Source organism: Cavia porcellus, unplaced genomic scaffold (genome assembly GCF_034190915.1).
Source record: "Cavia porcellus strain 051 isolate PalLab524CR breed Dunkin Hartley unplaced genomic scaffold, mCavPor4.1 scaffold_9, whole genome shotgun sequence".
Classification (NCBI taxonomy): Eukaryota; Metazoa; Chordata; class Mammalia; order Rodentia; family Caviidae; genus Cavia; species Cavia porcellus.
In genome coordinates, this window is record NW_026947492.1 from 55,828,623 (window position 1) to 55,850,401 (window position 21,779).

At 35.4% G+C, this 21,779-nt stretch overlaps 1 protein-coding gene across 5 annotated transcripts in view; it reads left to right on the top strand.

Annotated features, from left to right (window-relative positions):
• The window catches only part of Rsf1 (remodeling and spacing factor 1), a 144,222-nt gene that overhangs the window by 114,850 nt on the left and 7,593 nt on the right, over positions 1 to 21,779 (top strand). For all 5 annotated transcript variants that reach the window (XM_063256419.1, XM_063256421.1, XM_063256420.1 and 2 more), the window contains 6 exons: positions 4,556 to 4,610; positions 5,692 to 5,801; positions 10,685 to 10,752; positions 14,510 to 14,717; positions 16,842 to 17,062; positions 18,656 to 18,844. In XM_063256419.1, coding sequence (XP_063112489.1) covers positions 4,556 to 4,610; positions 5,692 to 5,801; positions 10,685 to 10,752; positions 14,510 to 14,717; positions 16,842 to 17,062; positions 18,656 to 18,844 — 851 coding nt within the window. The remainder of the gene's footprint in view (positions 1 to 4,555; positions 4,611 to 5,691; positions 5,802 to 10,684; positions 10,753 to 14,509; positions 14,718 to 16,841; positions 17,063 to 18,655; positions 18,845 to 21,779) is intronic.

The following is a 21,779-nucleotide window of genomic DNA, read 5'->3' on the forward strand; positions in this document are numbered from 1 at the left end:
TATGCTACTACAGGGTGGTCTGCAGCAGTTGAAGTAAGAGAAAGCTAGATTGAGCTTTAGTCTAATATTTTAAAAAAAAGTTCAGAATCAAGATAGTAAATTTATTTTCTCTCTATTTCTCTCTGTCTCTGTGTCTATCTCCCCCTTCCTCCTTCCTCCCCCCAAGGTCTCGCTGTGTAGTTCAGATTGGCCTTGAACTCACAACGATGCTTTATGTTCAGCCTTCCACATGCTGAGATTACAGGCATGCGCCACCACACTCAGACTAATTAATATTTAGTCTGTTTCTACACATTATTTATGGCTACTATACCAAATTGAAAAGATGAATAAACCAAAGTTCTTGCTTATATAAAACTCACATTGTATGAGAAAATCCAAATGCATGAACCAATGATGTAATAAAAGAGAAAAACTGAAGTATATTCAAAACAATGCAAGGACATTGTAGAGACCGTATTAGTTTTCCTAGGAGTTGGAGTTTTCAAGAACACTTTGCAAAATAAAGTTACGGCATATTGACTTACAGAAAAGAAATATTCCAGCAGGAATATTTTGAGCACAGACACAAGCTAAAGCAGAGTAAAATCAAGGATGGGAAAAAAGTAGGGCTATACCTCTAAAAAGTTGAGTGAATCCAAATTGCAAACAGCTTTGCATACCTGACTATGGGATTTTTGAGTTACTCTCTGTAAGCATTTAGGGAGCCATCCAAGTAGGAAAAATGATATTTACTTCATTAAAACAAAAACAAGCATTAGTAATAAAAAAAAGAATTATAGTTGTGGTGTTGTTGGCAATATATAGTGTAAGAACCTAAGTGAGAACTCCACTAGGGCAGTCTTTATTACAGTATGGTAGATTTGTTAGACATGATTTGTTTTGCTTTTTCAGTGTTGTTTTCCATGAGTAGTTTTGCAGTACTGTGAATTGAACCTAGGACCTTTATGCTGAGCTACACTTTCAGCCTTTTGAGACAGTCTTGCTTTAACTTGATTCCTTTTGTCTCAGCTTCCCAAAATACCAGGAGTAATGGTGTTCCTTATTATCCGTTTGTAACTCTAGTATAGTATAAGAAAATCTAAGTTATGCCTCTAGATTGGTTTTATTGCTTTCATTTGCTACTCTTTACACTTATATCCTTTCACTCATAGTGTGTCTCCTGAAATTTAGTTTGCCTTTAGGCATTCAGCTAACTCTGTTATCTCGTTTTGCACCAGGCAAAAGTCACCGTTAATTACTGCCACCTCCTAAATTTGCTTTGTTTTTTGAGGATGTGTGTCACTTTGCAGTTCAAGAAAGCTGGCCTTAAATTGCACTGATCCTCCTCCCTCAGTGTCCTAAATGCTGGGCTTTGCAGGTGTACCCTACGGTGCTCTGTTTATTAGAACTAGTTTGATGTTCTGGGTTTCTCCCATTTTTATTTTTTATACTGGAACATATCTAACAAAGCTTCAAATTAAATCTGAAATAATGATTTCAATTTTCCTTTGCCTCAATCTTGCTCAAATATACCCATCCTTAGAAATTGAATAGTATTTCTCTGCTTCCTCTTGAAGGAGAGATGGAATTAGAGCTAGGATGTTGCAGTAATGTTGCTAATCTTTATTTAAAATGTCATCATTTCTAAAAAGAGATCGCTATGCTTTTAAATCATCTACTGAGCTCTAGATAAGTCTGTGATAGAAAGGAGAACAAAGTTACTATTGCCTGAAGACCCATGTGAATTAGTTGACTGTCTTGTTTGCCATTGTAAATCTGGTTGACAAAGCTCTGGTTACTGTAACTCCTAGGAAATAGATACAGGTTTAGATGTCATTATAGATACATGAATTTTAGTATTTCTAAGTAGTAAAGTAGATGTTTCTAAAATAAATGTTTATTAACTGTAAATATATGTGGTTTCATCTATTTTTTAATGTGTAGTTTCATTTATTCTTTTAAAAACCTATGAAATAACTTCCCTAGCACTCATCCTAGCAGCTTGGAACCTTACTCATATTCATAGCACAAGAACGTCTTTGCCCTTATTTTGTTTTTTACCTTTTTGCAGTTAAGTTTTATTAGGTATCCTTTCCACTTTTATTGGTGATGGCAAACACATGGCATGCATGCTGCGGCTGACCATGTTTTTTCATTGAAAGTTCTAAAAGGTTGGCCATCACTGCCATCCAGTGGGAAAAGTGGGCTTGTAAAAACGTTAAGGAGTATCCTCATCTACCTTACTGAGTCTGGTACCGTGAGACTTCTGGCTTATTTCTTGAAATCAAAATGACCATAAAAGTAAATATTTTGGATATCGAGTCAGCCACAACAGCACACCCAAAGACATTTGCAAGACTTTGAGAAACTGGCAAGAATGTTAGGATAAATGTGTTTCTAGGGACAAGGGAGTATTTTGAGGGGGCTTTATGGCAGTGCGTGTATGTGTATGTGTGTGTTAAACATTCACCATACTTTTCAATCACATTCTAAAAATCACATTTTTAATTATATGTGTCACACATATTTAATAAGAGGTAGTTGAAGCCATGAAGTCTTCCTTGGAGTATTTCTTCTTTTAGCTAGCACTATTATCTTTCATTGAGTTTTTATTAAAATTAATATATCATATTCATACATGACAGTTTTTCTTTAGTAGCTTCATAACCTGTCTATGGAATTCTTTAATACTATCACAGCCTTTCTGTGAGATTCTTGTTAGTAAGTCAAGGGTTCATAGGTGTGTTAGATTTCAGAGGTTTCAGTCCATAGTCCACCAGGCCTGAGGTAAGGTTGAGCATTATGGTGGAATGGTGTGGTAGAGGAAAGCTGTTTACCTCATGGCAGCTCAGAATCCAAGAAAGAAAAAGCTAGAGAAGAAGCGGGGAGAGAGGCCCTTCAAAGATACAGCTCCTGCAACTTGTGTGCTGCACCTGGCCCCCAGCTCCTTATAGCTCATTCAAGCTTATTAATCTGTTCTTGAGTTCATAGCCCATGGTGTAAGCATTTTTCTCTGACTTACTCTTTCACCATAGGCCCAAAAGCAGTGGAACCATGGTCAAACACTTCTGAAACTGTGCCAGAATAGACCTTCCCTTTAAATTGTTTCTCCCAGGCCTTTTTTCACTGTCCTCAAATGCTAACACATTTGGGCAGTAAAGGTTGAAGTCTAAAACGATTAAGACAAGGAGATACATTAATTTCCCTCCAGGAGGGATATTACAAGTAAAGGAAAGAAGAGTTGTTACTATTTCATTTTAACATATCCTAGCATGTCAGAATTCATCTGTCTTTATTATGTGGGATTAACCTGGCAAAAGTGAGAAAAAGCTCCTAATGTAGCTGTTATGTAAGATTTATTGAACTAAAGTCATAACATTCTGTTTTTGGAAATAAACTGGAAACGTTATTGATGGTCAGTTTTCTGGCTTTAACCTTCATTGTGGCAATGTAGAATGCAGAGCCATATCTCCACATTGCTTTTTATCTTTACAGCAAAGAGTGAGTCGTCTTAGTCTGGGATTTTGAAAAGGTTTTGTTATGCACAATTTAATTCTGTTTATAGTGATATTTATAAAATTATAATTGTGTATATACATACAATATTAATTAAAAAGTATTCTAACATTAAAAATACCTTATTTCAATCAAAGTTGGCTTTCTATCTAATAATGTAATCAAGCTACATCATGACAGTTGGATGTGGTGGCACATACTTGTAATCCTACCACTCAGGATGGCTTACGCAAAAGGACTGACAACAAGTTGAAACTTAGCCTGTGCAGTTTAACAACTTAGCAACACCTGTATCTCAAAACTACAAAATTAGTAAAAGACTGGAGATAAAGCTCTGTGTTATGGCTTATGTCTAAAGAGCTCCCCAAAGCCTTACGCAGTCATAAGTGGGGCTCAGTCAGAGGTGGCTGAGTCTAGTGTGTGTGATGCTGAGACGAAGCGTGTGATTTTGGGGTCGAGTGTTTGGCATAATTCTGGGTGTGGATAAGGGAATGCTGTGAGTGTGAGTGGGTAGAAACAGGGCTACTGTGAGTATCTGCTGCTTTGCGGCCTTGCTGCTTTTGCTGCCTTACTGCCTCCTGCCACATGAACTGTTTCTCCTTTGAGATACCACACTGCCTGGGAGCCCACCAGCTGTTAGTGAAACCCTTACATCCTGACATACAGTAAACCTTTCCTTCTTTAACTTTGGGTGTTGGATATTTTGTCTGGGCAATAAAAAAGATAACTGAAACACCCTAGGTTCAGTCCCCAATATTGGGGAGGGATGAGTTGCAGCATGGACTTTTCAAGAAGCTTCTTCGTCTCTGTTTAAAGGTTTTATTTCACTAGTGTAAGTCAGTTCAGAAAAATTAGCGACCATTTCTTTAGAAAATTTAGTCCTTCCCAAAATATTAATACTGTATTGTTGTACAAATAATAGCTTATATGTTTGTAACTTAGTTTTTGAGTATCATGAAATTTACAATTTGGTTATTGTATGCATTAGTGATATTTTCATAGCAGTTTTATTTTTTAACAAATCTTACTTTGTATATATTTGTTCTTTTATTTAAAGGAAAGAACGCTTGGTATATGTGGGTATCAGTATTGAAAACATCATTCCTCCACAAGTAAGTTTCTGGTTTATACTAATTTTTAAAGGAAAGACTGCTGTGATGGTTCTAAAATTTAGCCTACCTTATATAATGTGATTAGTTTTAAATATATACCTGTTTTATTAAAAGCAAAAGTTTAAGACCTTAGTGAGATTGCCCATAGTCCTTCATCATTGATGTTATGTGTAGACAGACAGATAACCTAAAAATGTTGTATCACATCCACATTAAATTTATAGCTCATTCCTTTGGAATATATGTTATTTTTTAACCCAATCTGGGTAATCATGTTTATCCTTTTTGTAAAATGATTTTATGTTTGTTGAGATAGGGTTTTTATAGTTCAGGCTGTCCTTGAACTTGCCATATAGCCCAAGCTGGTCTAGAACTCAGAGCAATGTTCCTGCCTTAGCCTCTCAAGTGCTAGAATTACAGATGTGTTCCACCATGCCTGGCAGTTTATGTAAAATGATTAAAAGAATAGTTGAAGAAGATCTCACTTCTGAATTTCCTGCTTTAGGAGTAATTGAACCTTTAATTTGTACTCCTCCTCATGGTTTGGTTTGAAGAATTACTGTTGTCTTACATTTTTTAGTCTAATTAAAAAGGCTACTTGTGAGTGAAAATACATGGATCTTAGCTTTTCAGTTGAAGATGTTTTCTTCATAAACATCTTTTTTGTTCAGGTTTTGTAATCAGTTATTGCACAGGCTTAAGTAGTTTGTCATGTTATTTTTCATCAGCTTAACTACCTTTCAAATAAATTATTTCATTCACTAAGTATACATATTTATTGAGTGTTTATGTGTGTCAGATTTAGTTATTAGTTAAAAAGTTTTATCAGCGAGAGAGCACAAGTAATTGTAGTCTCATAGTAGTATAAGAATTTTAATAGAGACGTGTTTAATCCTTTGATTACAAGTATTCCTTGTTTAATCTCTATAGGAATTAGTATTTCTGTGTGTATTCTGTTTGGGGAGGGTAGTCTCAAACTTTTTCAAACCTTGAACATTGGTGCCTAGATGGATTTTATAGAACTGTTAATTCCAAGAAACTTTATTCTGTTATATCTATATACACTTGACTATTTTTTAAGGAACCAGATTTTTCTGAAGATCAAGAAGAAAAGAAGAAAGATTCAAAAAAATCTAAAGCAAATTTGCTTGAAAGAAGGTCGACAAGAACACGGAAATGTATAAGCTACAGGTATGAAATATATGGAAATGACTATAGTCAATGTGTATAAAATATTTTTACAAATACCATGACATAGAAGCATTTGGCTTTCCCTTCACAGTGATTATTAGTAGTTGTATACACAGCTATCGGTTGGTATCTTCAGGAAACTGATTCTAGGATCTGAGAATGTAGTTCAGTGGCAGAGCTTGTGTGGTACTTAGCACTGCAAAAAAGAAGAAAAATATCCAGGACTCCCAAGGATACCAAAATTTGCAGGTACTCATGTTCCGTGTATAAAAGTAGTACTCACTTATAATGATCACATCTTCTATTTGAACTGCCTTTAGATCACTTATAATACCTAGTGCAATGTAAATGTATTAGGTGATTGTTTTACTGTATTGTTTAAGGAATAATAACAGGGGAAAAAATGTGTATTCAGTGTAGGCACAGATTTTTCCCTAATATTTTCAATCAGCAGTTTGTAGAATCTGTAAATGTGGAACACTTGAGTAATAATAATTTACCTTTGATTTTTAGAGTCATAGAATTTTGGAGCAGTTATCTTTTCCAAATATCCTCAGGCCAGAGTGGGGAGAGATTCATGAACTAGCCTGGATTCTGCTTAGTTCAAGGCCAACCTGAACTAGACAGAAAGACCTTGTCTCAAAGTGAGTGAGAGAGAGAGAGAGAGAAAGAAAGAGAGAGAGAGAGAAGGTTTGCAGTGCCCCACATAGTCTGATCTCTGCTTATCTTTCCAGCTTCATCTCATCCACATTTTTCCTGACCCACTGTCACTACACTGTCGTCTTATAATCTCTGCATGTTCTTTCTGCTTTGTTTGTAATTTTCATCTCACTTTCATTTTGTTAACCTGTGTTAGATCAAATCGCACCTTTACTCTCATACCAACCAATTTTTCTCTTTGAAGTATCTTATGAGATTAAAATTATTTCATTTAATGTTTCTCTTCCTGACTAGATTATTAGTATAAAAGTTTATCTCATACTTCCTTGTGTACTTTACACCTGGCATAATGTACCTCAATACATACTAACTTAACAAATGCAAACTGACGTCCTTTTGCTGCCATAGAGACCAAAAGGAAATATTTTTTCCATTATCACTCCATTAGTAGCTTAGCCTATTAAAACTTATCATTTGATTGTTTCTTCTAATATTCTTCCCACTAAATCACAATGTTTCATTCAAATAATAAATTAATTTTTTATTATTAAAAAAGAAAAACAAGTGACACACATCTGTAATCCCAGCAGTCAGGAGGCTGAGGCAAGGGAACCACTGTCAGTTTGAGGCCAGCCTGGTCTACATAGTAACTTCAAGACAAGCCTGAAGTACATCATGAGACTGTGCCTCAATAAAAAAGAAAGACAAAGTCGATATAAATTTTTACAAGATATGAACTTAGTAAAAGTGAGACTGATATTTGTCATATAAATGAAATGATTAAGAAATATATAAATACTACAATAAATGTTATTTGGCTTTGAAAAAAGTTTGTAGAAGTGAATGGTTATGGTTTATAAATTATGATGTGATGAAAGAAGCATCTGAAATCAAGCAGAAATATTTTTAAATGCACGTATTTTGTGTATTCTTCAGCAGCTTTGTTCTGCTAGGTGCAGGTTTTTGTATTCACTTCCTGTTTCTGACAAATCAACTCCTATGTACATTAACTCCTATGACAAATAGTTAAAATTATTTTATGTCAGTCACACTGAACAAATTTGCCTTTTTGGGGGTGTCTTCTTGAGACAGGCTCTCACTATATGGTTCAGACTGGCCTTGGGCTCACTTTTTAGTTGAGGCTGGTCTCAAATTTGCAAAGAACCTCCTGCCTCAGCCTCCTGAGTGCTGGGATTATAGGAGTGGGCCATACCCGGCTAAATTCACATTTTTATTTTTTCAAGTTGGCATTTTTAAAGCACGTATTGTAGTAGAAATGATTATGTTGTCTTCTAATCCTGATATTATTGTGGATAGAAAAGCACAGATTTTATTAAGAAATTTATCACTATCATCATTTAATAATTGTCGACTTGATTCTTAACTGCAGGAAGCACTAGATTGGGGATCAAAAGATTAAAAGTATAATCTTCACTGTACACTTACTGCCATATGTCTTTGGGTAATCTATATCTGCTTTCTTGGTTGCCTCGTCTGTGATGATGGATTATCCTTTCAGATGATTCCTTTCAACTCTAAAGTTGTATAATGGTAATATAAGAAGCTATAGTAAAAATTTTAAGCATAAAATATATTGTGTGGTGCATTGTTCATACTCTACTACTCAAAAAGATTTAAGGAAGGCATATAATCTTATATAAGGAGTAACTTGAAGCATAATACCAAAATTAGAAAGAATCATGGAAAAATATTTGATTGCATAAAAATAAAAACTAAGAAAAATGAGCATTTACAAAAGAAAATGGGTAAAGAGTAGAATTTTAAGGAATTAGCTTTTGAACTTAATAAAATGCAATGAATACAGTTTTTTTCACGGTAGAAATATAGTTTTTTTGTCACATGATGGTTACAAGGAATTGCAGCATATATTCAGGCAGTACACTATTGCTGAGGATAAGAATACCTCTGTTGCTGTTGTTGTTGTTGTTGTTATGGAATGTATTAAGCAAATCTGTTAAGCAAAAGTACAGTTTCATCTGTTTTAAAAGACTGGAACCTGATAAGAGTTTTTGTTCATTAGAGGGCAGTGGGCAGCAAAGGGGCCTCACCATACATGTAATGGCATAATTACAAAGCTAGTAGAACAAGATTTCAGTTTTTCTTTCTTAAAATTTTTTTTTTCATCATAAGTGCTGAGTGTAAAAACAAAACAAAATTTGCAAAGGCTAAGAGTTCATAGTCTTTAATACAGAAAAAAATTGTTTTCGTGTTTGGTATTAGGAATTGAACTCGGAACTTTGCACTTGCCAGGCAGGCACTTGTGTCACTGGGCCATATCCCCAGCTAAATACAAAAAAATTTTATAAATTGGTAAATAAAGATAAACACACTAGCTTAAAAATTGAGCAAAGTATCCAAACTGGTACTTTATGAAAGAAAATGTAAAAATTAGCAATAAATACTTTTCCCAAAGTAGGAATAAAAAATTCCTAACAAAAATACTTTATGGTTATGGTCTATATAGTAGAACAACTTGGGAACTTTTTTTTTAATTTATTTTTTGAGATGGCATCTCGCTAAACTGCCTATGCTGACCTTGAACTCAAAATCTTCCTGCCTCAGTTTCATGAGTAGCTGAGATTACAGGTATGTGGCACCATGGCCAGCTCACGGGAGCTTTATGTATAAGAAAATCTTACGGATTATTTAGTCTTGTACCTTTTAAGTCAGAAGAGTGAGCCTTTGAAGTAAATTTAACTAGTTGTACTTTTGATCATTGGTATATGAACTTTAGTAATAAAATACACATTTCATTTTACAATAATAATCCTAACAGTATTATTTATATAACAGTAATACTGTTCAATTTACGTTGCCATGTGATTCATATAATTTGGGATGGGCCTCAGGCCAAATCCAGTTCACTGCTAGTTTTGTTCAACCTGGCTGGGACCTAAGAATGGGTTTTATGTTTATAAATGATTGAAAAAAGAATAATAAGATGAATAATAATAACAAGAACAATAGCCAGGCATAACAACACATTCCTGTAATCCCACCATTTTGGCAGACTGAGGCAGAGAGATTATAACTTGGTGTAAAGGCTCTGGGTCCATTCCCCAGTACCACAAAGGAGGACAGTGAGAGAATGACAATATTTTATGAAAATTACATGTAATTAAAGTTGGAATACAACCATACTCATTTTCTTATATACTGTCTGTGCTTGCTTCTGTATTGCAATGGCCTATTCAGTAGTTATTACAAAGATTGTATAAGCTGTAAAGCCTAAAATACTTAATTTGTCCCTTTTTAAAGGCTTTTTGATGGGCTAGGGTTATAAAGCCAGTGGTACTTGCCTCACTTAAGACCCAGGGTTCAATACCAGCACTGTATATTAAAAAAAAAAAGTGTCTCTACTTATTTCATTTTGGTTGTTATCACAAAATACCACAAGCTGGATAGCTTATAAACAACACAATTTATTTTTTATAAATTGTGCTTCTGGCTTTGTTTTCTCCCAATAGAAAAAGCATTGAAACTCTGGGGTAGATCTGTTATCTGTTTCCTCACGTATGGCTCTTGTCACTGTAACCTCACATGGTAGAAGGGGTCCCTCTTTGCCCTCTTTTCATGAAAACATTAATGTAATTTTTGGTTTTTTTTAATCAGTACTGGGAATCAAACTCACGACTGCCTGCTTGCAAGACAGGTGCTTATGCCGTTAAGCTAAATCCCCAGCCCCGATTAATGTAATTATTGAGGGCCCCACTTCCTAATACCATTGCTTTAATAGTTAGGATTTCAAATTTTGAATTTTGAGTCAACACAAATAGTCATACCATAGCAGAAAGCTCATTTTTAAAAATCAGGAACCAGCCAGGTATGGTATTACACATCTATAATCCCAGAATTTGGTATGCTAAGGCAGGAGACTCGCCAGTGTGAGCTACATAGTGAGTTCAAGGCCAGCCTGAATTACATAGCAAGACCGTGTCTCAAACAAACACCGTAACAAAAATAAAAGTTCAAACCCAGAGCAGGGCATGGGATTATATACCCATAATCTCAGCACTGAAGCAGGAGAATTATGAGTTGAGTTTTGGGCATTTAAGAGACTAAGCAAGACTGTATTTCAAGAGAAGCCTTGAGATAGCTCTGTGTGAAGGTCTTATGTTCACTCTACAGTAGCACCCAGTAAGTAAATATAAATACAGGTACGTGCCAGAACAGACTGTAATGTGATCATTTGTTTATCTTAGATTTGATGAGTTTGATGAAGCAATTGATGAAGCTATAGAAGACGATATCAAAGAGGCTGATGGAGGAGGTAAGTGTTTTATCACATTTTGTTGTGTAACTCTGCCAACAATTTATTTCAAGTTCTCAAATTACTTACTCTGGTTTCAAAGAGAGTACTAATGAAACTTTTCTGTGGTTTTTTGAGAACACAACGTCTTAAAATTTCTGGATAATCACAATTTGAAGACTATTTAAAATAACCCATTAAAAATTCATTTACTTATTTCATACTCTTCAAACATCACATTAGAGTATTTGAAGGAATTTATTGGTTGAAAGTACTGTATAGTGCTCCAAAGTGGGAACATTCTGCTTCTACTTGGTTATTATAAAAGCTCTGGAAAAATTAATATTTTATAATGGAACTCATGTCACCTGTTTTGCCAGAAATGTCTTTTACACACTTACCCATTTTTTCTGTCCTACAAACATAATTTAGGAATGTCTTGATGACATTTCTGTACCTGAAAAATTATTTGGCTTCTTTCTAGAGATTTCTGTTTAGTCACTGCGAATAGTAGGTTTTTGGGGTGATAGAAATATTCAGGAATTGCTTAGTGATGATGATTGTATAACTTGAGTGTACTAAAAAAAATCTGAATGACATATATCCACAGTGCCACCCCAAAAAAGTATTATATGAATTAGTACAAAAAATGAGCTTCTCTACATTATGAGTTCAATTCAGTATTATAAACTCTAGGATTATAAATCCTAACTGTGTCCTTTTTTTTTTTCTCCCTAACTCTGTCTTGATGACATTTCTGTCACTTGAATCAACATATCTGGGTTTTTTCAATCATGCTTTATTGGTACATTTTTGGTATACATAATGATCACATTTGTCATAGAGAAGTATTATCCCATTTTCCTACCCTATCTTCAACCCCTCCTCCCTTTCCATTTACAAAAGTTTATTTTCCATTTCTTCTTTGCTCTTTTTGCTTTTCCCTTTTTTCCTTTACTCCTTCCCCTCCACTGTTTCCCTAGCTATTTGCACATTTTCTTGTATTTCACAACACCTGTTATATACATTTTGGTTATTTACTTTCAGTCCTTATTTCGGTTTCTTGCACCAGAGAAACAATATATTTAAACGTTTCTGGTTTATTTCACTAAGAGTGCATCCATTTACCCAAAAGTGCCTCAAGCATATCCTTCTTTATGGCAGAGTAGTACTCTGTTGCATTAAAAAACCCACATCTGCTCTGTCCATTCATCAGTTGATGGGCATTTGGTTTCCAGGATTTGGGTATTGCAAACTGTGCTACTATATGTATATTGCTGTGGTATGATGCTTTTAATTCTTTTGATAAGATACCAAGAAGGGGAATAGCTGGATCAAATGAAACTTGTATTCCTAGATTTTTGAGGAATCTACACTGATTTGCAGAGTGAGTTGCCCCAGTCTACACTCCTAACAGTAGAAAATGGTTCCTTTTCCCCCACAGCCTCACCAGCATTTGTTATTGGTTGATTTCTTGATAGCAGCAGTTCTGCCCAGGGTGAGATAGGATCTCAGCATTGGTTTAATCTACATCTCTTGAATGACTGTTGATTTTGAACATTTTTTTTCATATATTTATTTGCTGTTTGTACTTGTTCATCTGAGAAGTGTGTGTACATTACAAATACCCGTTTTTGGGTTGGATTTTTAAATTTAGGAGACCTCAATCCAAAAATGAGCAGAGAAAGAAATATAAATGGCAAATAAATATATGAAAAAACGTTGCACAGCATTGGTCAATCAAGACCCAATCAAAAAATGAGTATCTGAGATAAATACACACTTCTTGGATGAAGAAGTACAAACAGAAAATAAATATATGAAAAAATGTTCAACATTACTGATTATTCGAGAGATGTAAATTAAAACAATGCTGAGATCCTATCTCACCCTGGACAGAATGGCTATTAGCAAGAAATCAACCAATAGCAAATGCTGGTGAGGCTGTGAGGATAAGGAACCCTTTTCCACTGCTGGTGGGAGTGTTGTAGACTGGTGCAGCCACTGTGGAAATCAGTGTGGAGAGGCCTCAAAAATATGATTAGAGGATCCATTTGACCCAGCTATCCCCTTGTAGCTTCCCAGAATTAAAAATATCAGCCTGGCATGGTAGAGCACACTTGTAATCCCAGCACTCAGGGGTAAGGGGTGCTGAGGCAGAAGGATTGTTGTAAGTTCAAGACCAGTCTGGGCTACAAAGTCAGCTCAAGTTCATCTGCATAGTGAGACTCTGTCTCAACAAAATCCTCCCCCTAAAAAGAATTAAAAATATCATACTACAGTGACATCTGTGCACCAGTGTTTATAGTAGCACAATTTGTAATAGCTAAGTCCTGGAAATAACCCAAATGCCTATCAGCTGAAGAATAGATAAAAAAGATGTGGTATTTTTATATAATGGAGTACTATTCAGCTATAAAGAAGGATGAGCTTGAGATGTATAGGTAAATGAATGCAACTTGAGACCATATTCTTTAATGAGATAAATCAGACTGACATGGGCAAATACCATATTGTCTCCCTGATAGGAGAAACTGAAAAAGTAAGTAAAGTCTAAAATATACAGCAAATATTGTGAAATGGAAAGAAATTGTTAAAAAAGGAAAAAGGAACTAAATGGAGAAAGTGGAGTGGAATGAAGGGAAAAAGAAAAATGCAAGTCACACTATTTGTGTCTCCTAGTTCACAGAAAAGAAAGGTATGCATGAGTATTGATTGGAGAATTTTTTATGCCCATATCTTGTACTCTGAGTAACTACTTTAAAGATAATGGGCAGTTTATTAACTGTTCTTACTCTCGTATCATCTTAAGAAATTGTGTTTTACCTTTTTTTCCACAAAATTAAAAAAAATTTAGGGGTGATCTGATTTTTTTTAAAGTTCTTTATATATTCTAGATAGTAATACTTTGTCTGAGGAACAGTTGGCAGAAGTTTTCCCCACACTGTGGGTTATGTCCACTATGTTGGTGGTTTATCTTCCTGTGCAGATTTTTAATAAAACGAGATTCCATTGTTGATTCTGTATGATACTAACAGTTGATCAGGGTTTTTTGTTTGTTTGTTTGTTTGTTTGTTTGTTTTGTCAGTACTAAATAATTTCTAGTCAGGGACTGTGATGTCTCTTGCCTTGCCTTTGATTCCTAGAATTACCTTTGTTATTGTTAGTTTCTTATGGTTTCAAATAAATTTTAGGATTTTCTCTAATTCTGCGAGGTATGCTGGTGGAATTTTGATAAGAATATTATTTTTGAAAGTATGGCCATTTTCACTACCCAAGAAAAAGGGATATATTTGCATTTTTTGATATTCTCTTCAATCTTTTTCAGAGAACTGTAGTTTTCAATGTAGAGGTCCTTCCTTTATTGATGTCTAGGTATTCTATTTTGGGATGCTATTCTGAAAAGTGTTGTTACCCTAATTTCTCTCTCAGTGAACTTGTTATGTGTGTATTGATTTTTGAGTGTTGACTTTGTAACTAGCTACATTACTGCATTGGGTTATTAAATCTAGAAGTCTCTTGGTAGAAGTTTTGGGACCTTTTATGTAGAGTATCATGTCATCCTTTAATAGTGATAATTTAACTTCTTCCTTTCCTATGATTATTCCTTTTATTTCTTAGTCTTGTCTAATTGCTCTGGCTAAAGTTCCCACAGCTAACTAAATTGAATAAGAGTGGTAATAGTGGACATCCTTGTCTTGTTCCTGGGAATCATATTTTCAGGATGTTTGTAAATCAAGGGGAAGATTTAATAAGCATGGTCATTTCTCCACCTCAGGAGTTGGCCGAGGAAAAGACATTTCCACCATCACAGGTCACCGTGGGAAAGACATATCCACTATCTTAGATGAAGAAAGAAAAGAAAATAAACGACCTCAGAGAGCAGCTGCTGCTCGACGGAAGAAACGCCGGCGTCTAAATGATTTGGACAGTGATAGCAACCTGGATGAAGAAGAGAGTGAAGATGAATTCAAGATCAGTGATGGGTGTGTGGTCTGCCACTGACCCTCTTTTCTTTTTCATTTTCTTGTTCTTCTTCTTCTTTTTTTTTTTTTTTTTTTATGGTATCAGGGATTGAACTCGAGATTTTGTGCTTGCCAGGCAAGCATTTACACAGCTGAGCTAAATCCCCAGCCCGGGTTTTTGGTCTTCTTTGAGACAGGGTCTCGCTATATGGTTCAGTCTGACCTTGGACTCATGGGAATGCTCCTGCCTCAGCCTCCTGAATGCTGGGATTACAGGTGTGCACCACTACTCCCAGCTTGACCCTGTTTTGTAGATAACAGTTTCAGTAAAGCTGAGGAGGCAGAAAGCTTTGGCCATGCTGCAGTAGGTCTACTTTTGGTGTACCTTGACAGTCTTTTTACTTTCAAGGTATATAAAGCAGATTCACAGTGCTGATTCTGGTTCTTTATTAGAGCAAAATAAAAACTAGGTATATGATTGCTTTAGTATTCAATAGCTGGCTTGGTGGCACATACCTGTAATCCCAGCACCTTGTGTGGCTGAGGCAGAAAATTGCAAGTTCACTGGGGAATCCTATGACTTAGCAAGACTCTGTTTCAAGGGGGCTGCGGATTTAGCTCAGCGGCACAAGTACCTGCCTTGCAAGCAGGCAGTCTTGAGTTCAATCCCCAGTACCGATAAAGGGAAAAAAAAAAAAAAAAACTTTCAAAATAAAAAGACCTGGAGGTACAGCTCAGTGGGAGGGCCCTGAGTACATACTCCATTACCACCAAAAGAAAAAATTCAAAATTATACCCATGCATGATGTTGCATGCCTATAACCCTTGTTGGCTGATGCAGGAACATTACAAGTTTGAGCTCATGCTGGGCAGCTTGGTAACTTGGCAAAATCTTGTTACAAAGTAAAAAAATAAAAAATGGCTGGCAATGTAGCCAACTATGAAATGGGTTCAAATATGCAGTAACATGCACAATGAAGTTTGATTAACTACAATTAAACTTTTGTTTTTTGAGAGCTTTATCTCTTGTGCTACTTTTAGTTACTAGGTTGATGCAGTTCCCATTCAAATATGAGAAGTATACCAGTAAGTGGTCAATAATAGCGAGACCTATAGAGGTTGGGGTTGGGCATGTAAGCCAATGTGGATGGTCAGGGAAGGCTTCTGTGTAGAGTAAGCACTAAAACAATACTGCAGAGTTACACTTTTCACATTGTTAGTGGAGATAGAAAGTCATTCTACCTAAATTCAGGTAAAACATAAATGAGAATAATTGGCTCAACCCAAGAGATCCGTAGAAGTTTCCCAGAAGTAAAGCTGTGAATGTTGTGGTGGATCATTGAGTTTGAGATTAGAAGCAGGATAGGGAAGGAGGCCTTGTAAGCAGAGGAGATACAAAGCAGCATGCTATCAAATGTCATGGATTAATTGGGAAAGTCCTGCTGGCTTAGGATAGCAAGAGTATGAGGATGAAGTAGAAAATGTCCTGTTGCGGCGGGGGTGGGGGGTCCTATTGGTTAGAACATAAAATCAAAGCACGTTATGGAATGTTTTATTTGTCATGTGTAACAATTTTGGCTTTGTCCTGAAAATGATGAAAGGCCAATGAAGGGTTTAGATATAAGAAATGAAAAAAGGAAAATTAGGTTAAATGCAGTATCAAGTGTGACGTTTTAGTTACGGGATGGTGATAACACCAGATACCAAGCCGAGAAATAAAAGAGGAGTAAGTTGGAAAATAATGAATTTGGGTTTGGACTTGGCTGAATTTTAGTATATTGAGGACATTGCAAGAGACTAATGTAACTTATGTATAAAAAATCAGTAGTAGCCAGATATCACTGGCTTGTTATAATCTAACACCCAGGCATAGGCAGGGAGGATCACAAGTTTTGAGGCCAGTCTGGATCAAATAGGAAGATCTTGTCTCCAAAAAAAAAATAGTCATCAGTTGATCTTCACAGGTATGCCTGAGAGAGAAAGGTAGCAAGACACTTTGCATTTTGTAAAAAGATACTGATATGATAATTTAGCTATATTATAGTAAACAGTTCTTAACCTTTCCGTGCACTCATTTGAATTCAGTTGTTCAAAAATGTGTTCTTGGTTCTAAATGTGTCATAATTTACATTTTTCTTTGGACAGATCTCAGGATGAATTTGTCGTATCTGATGAAAACCTAGATGAAAGTGAAGAAGATCCACCATCTAATGAGGACAGTGACACTGATTTCTGTAGCCGCAGACTAAGGCGACACCCCTCCCGGCCAATGAGGCAAAGCAGACGTTTGCGCAGAAAGACCCCAAAGAAAAAGTACTCTGATGATGATGAGGAGGAGGAATCTGAGGAGAACAGTAGAGACTCTGGTAAAATTAAACTGTATCCATTTCATACCAAGTCAATAAATTTTGATGACTTCTAGAATTAACAGTTTTATAAATTCTATCAATTGTAAGCCTTCTAAATAAAATTTTGAGTCCTTAAGACTCATTATTAACTATATGTTTTTCATTAAGTACACTGAGAAAATACATACTACTCAATGTTGTTAACTTAATATCAAAATGTTTACTTTTCATGGTCATTTTGACTCTGGGGAAGGAACAAAAGTTGTACTGTGCCAGATTCAATGAATAAGGTGGCTTAGTACACTCCAAAATGTTTTTATGTGCCTGCCTTTCCTTTGGATGGCACGTGGCAGCAGTCATTTCTTGTGTTTTTGTTTGTACCACTTGAAGACACTCATAGAACTTCCAGAACTGCTTCAGAAATTTGCAAGAATGGGCTGTGTTTGAAGCAAGTGAGAGTATTTAGAGAGGAATTAATATGCTTTTACTGTAATAATTTTTAAATTTAAATCACTGTATTTTGATTGTATTTCAGATTTTCCAACTTGGTCATCCTTTTCATATTTATTATTCATACTTTTTATGTTAATTTTTCATTGTCCTGTAAGGAAGAGTTTTTCCTTTATTTTTTTTTCCTCATATCAGCATATATTTAGGATTTATATTTTTTCAGTGGATGCTATATTACTGTCACTGTTTTGATTTGGTTTATCCAAGATTTGGTATGTAAAACCACTTTAATAGCTAGCTCTTTTGCTTGTTTACAATTATTAGAGAATAAGAAAGTAGAATGTAATAATTCTGTGTAATTTGTGAACACTTCTGAAAAACAGCTCTTTGATAAAGCCATAATCTCATTCTATTTTATTGATCAAGGTAATGGTGCTATTTACCAATTCTTTCAGAGGTAAATAGACTTGTATGCTTTATTTAACAGATTTTCATTACACATGGAGAAGAGTAAACATTGTAACTCTAATTTTGTACTTCTTTGGAATATGTAGGTTTATGAGTGTCTTTTGGTTAGAGGGTTGTATTATTAGGAGACTAGCTGAAATAGGAACAGCAAATTATCTGGAAGAAGATTCTGGTGTCGGCTCACTAATAAGAATAGTGTCAGGTGTGCACCTGCCCCAGTAACTTAGGGTAAATAAAGATTTTAAAAAATACATTAAAAGTTTTTTGTGGGTAGACATCAAGTGAAAGGTACATGCTAAGGAAGAATTATATCACCGAGTTACACACTAGTGCTCCCTTAAAACATTTTCTTATTTTGAGAATTTATTGGTAATAGTATGTATTTGTAAAGTTTAGCAGTTACTTGGAATGCTGGAGTAGGAGGATTATAAATCCAAGGTCAGGTTGGGCAATTTAGTGACCACCACCTCAAAATAAAAAAATAAGATCTGAGGATACAGCTTAGTTTTAGAGGGCTTACTAGCATACATGGGACTCTGGGTTCACTCCTCAGTATGACCAAAAAACCCAGCTATTACTCATCTAAAATTGTATCACAAGTATGTTTTATATTTTTTATAACCTGTGTTACTTGTAATTCTACTTAATGGACTTAAATTTTGTATTTGTTTTCTTTTTTCTTTTTTTTAATAGAAAGTGACTTTAGCGATGATTTTAGTGATGATTTTGTAGAAACTCGACGAAGACGGTCAAGGAGGAACCAGAAAAGACAAATTAACTACAAAGAAGATTCCGAAAGTGACGGTTCCCAGAAGAGTTTACGACGTGGTAAAGAAATCAGACGAGTTCACAAGCGTAGACTTTCCAGTTCAGAGAGTGAAGGTAAGTAGTAGACTACCTATTTACAGAAATATGGACAAGGGAGCAATAGACATCATAAAATCAAGGTTGTAATTATATTCTTTTTAAAAGATTCATTAAATCAGATTATCTTTGAGATAAATTCCCATTTTGTCCCTAGTTACTACTAATAGTTTAAATAAATGTCAATTGGTAAGATTTTGATTTTTAAGAACTTCAATGTAACAGATTTTTTATCATTACTACTTTTTTTGAGACAGCATCTTTGTAATTCATGCTGGCATTGAGCCACTGAGTAACCCAGACTGGCCTCAAGTTTAGCTCTTCGTTAACGGGTTTTTTTGTCTTTTTGAGAAGTTTTTGCTGTGCAGTTCAGGCTGGCCTTATACTCACTTTGTGGCCTGGGCTGGCCTTGAACTCGGAGTGATCCTGCTCCTTCATAGGCATGCCCCACCACAACCAGAAAAACTCCTGCTTCAGCATCCTGAGTACTGGGATTACAGGCTTGTTCTACCATACCAAGCTTTAAAGTTTTATTGAAACTGAAATCTTCTTTGTGGTTTATTGTTTTCCTCACTTTTTTGCTATCTTATTCGTGGCCCTCATTTCGAAATGACTTCCTATCCTGTGAGTAGCAGAACAGTTTCAAATGAAGGTGTCTGCCATCTCTCTCTCCTTGCTTGTCATAAACTGTCTTATGTAATAGCTTGGGCAGTGCTACCTACCACAAGTACAGTGGAGGCTAAAATATGAACCTGTAGTATCCATTTAGTCTTTGTAGTTATTACAGAGCATTTCCTAAGTTTATTTGATTTTTTAAATTTTAATTTTTGTTTGCAATACATAATTATTATGTTCATCATAGGGAGTTGGATCCCAATCCTTGTCCTCCTACCTTTTTTTTCTTTACAATTAATTCATCATTGTATCTGATCTATTTTAAAGATTTTTTTTCATGAAATAAGAGTTTGAGTGAAAGAAAGGGGGCTAAATATTTGGGTATGTGAGGCTATCAAAGGAAGATGAATGTCTTTTTGACATTTCCTTCATGTGTTAAATAAACAAATGTTTAACCATTAATTTAGTCGTTAAATATGATTTATTGAAATAGACCCTTAATAGCTCTGGAAATTCAACAGAGAACAAAATTAAGCTTCATAAAGCATAGTGTTAGCAGGGGAGAAAGCGACAGTAAACAAGAGTAATACTGGTTATACATAGTTGTGTACGTGTAATCCAGGCATTGTGGAAGGCTGAGGCAGAACTGAAAGTTTGAACCTCACCTGGACAAGTTAGTGATCTACTGAGAAATACTCTGTGGCAAAATTTTTAAAAAGAGCTAACGATGAAGTTTACTGTGAAGGCCTTAGTTCATTTCCCAGTACTGAGGAAGAACAAAGTGATACTAGCAGAACAAATATGAAGGCCTTGAGGCAATTTTGTGCCTGGCATTTTCAGGGAACAGAAGAGGACCAAGGTTGTTAGAGCTACATGAGGAGAAACTGCAGCAGAGATCACTTGGTCCCAGATGGTAGAGAACAAGTTGGCAAATTACAGCACTTTTTTTTGCATAAACTTTTTTTGCATGTGTTTCTTTTTGAGACAGGGTCTCACTATGCAGTTCAGGCTGGCCTGAAGCTCACGTTGTAGCTCAGGCCTCCTGCCTCAGCCTCCCGAGTGCTGGGATTAATGGCTCGCGCTCCCACACCTGGCTGCATAACCTTTTTACAGATCAAGTTTTACTGAAAATGGCCACGACCATTTTAAGTTGAGAAAATCTGTCAGATCATACAGCCTGCTTTTTTAGAGGAAAAACAAATTTAACTTGATGAAGAGCACCACAGTTTAATTTAACTTATGCAGTGATGGGACTATTTTGTATTTATGCTGATCAGTACAGTAAGCATTAGCCCCATTTGGCTGTTGATCAAGTTAAATATGTCTGCCATGACTATGGAACTGAATATTTGTTAAATTTAAAATTAAAATAATCATATGACTCTGTCATTGTGGACAGCACAGAGTAGAGCACTATATAGGCTGTATTTTATTCTTAATGAGAAGTAAATAAATTAGAGAATTATGAACAAATTAGTGATATGGTCCAAGTTAGGTTTTAATTTGTTGTGTAACTGGTATTATGAATAAATTGAAGCAGACAAGGACTGAGAATTCAAGACTAGCAGAGAAGGTTACTGAAACAATCCAGGTGAGAGATGATGTCTCTCAAGAATGAAAAGTTGGCAAATTATAGGTATCTTAAAGGCAATCCAGAAGGATTTACGCATGGGTTAGATGAAAGAGAAATTATAGTAGTAATGTATACTTTTAACAACAGAATAACCTAGAAACTAGGATGCTGGAGAGCACAATGCCTCAGATTTAAGGGGGAAGTTTTGGAGCTCAGTTTTATTCAATTAGGTTTGAGATACCTGTTGTGCTACTTAAAATAGACGCTGAGGAGCAAGTTTTATATGTAGTCTAGGATTTAGTGATTGTCTAAAATAAGAGTCATCAGTAATATGGGTATGCAAAGTCATGAAACTAGGTAAGATCACTTACAAGTATAGTAGTAGATAGCCTCAACCTACCATGGGTATTTAATAACATAAAATTTGCACAGCGTTTTAGATGGGCAGAGTGATTTACCCAGTATAAATCTTTCTTTGTATGTTTATGTGATTCCCTGATTGTTGGCCTAGTTTATATGATTCTCTGATTATAGCTTCCTAGTTTGTGTGATCACCTTATCTTAATTCAAGGATCATTAGATTTCTTCTCCAGGAAATCTGCTGTTTCCAAAAACCAAGGTAAAAAGTACACTACAAATCATTTTAGGTATTATGTTACTGAGAGAAATCAGTCCAGTTATTGAAGGAAAATATTTAAATATGAGGGACATAGGGTGAAAGGACATGGAGTGAAAAGGAGGTAAGGAAGGAGTATTAAATCCATT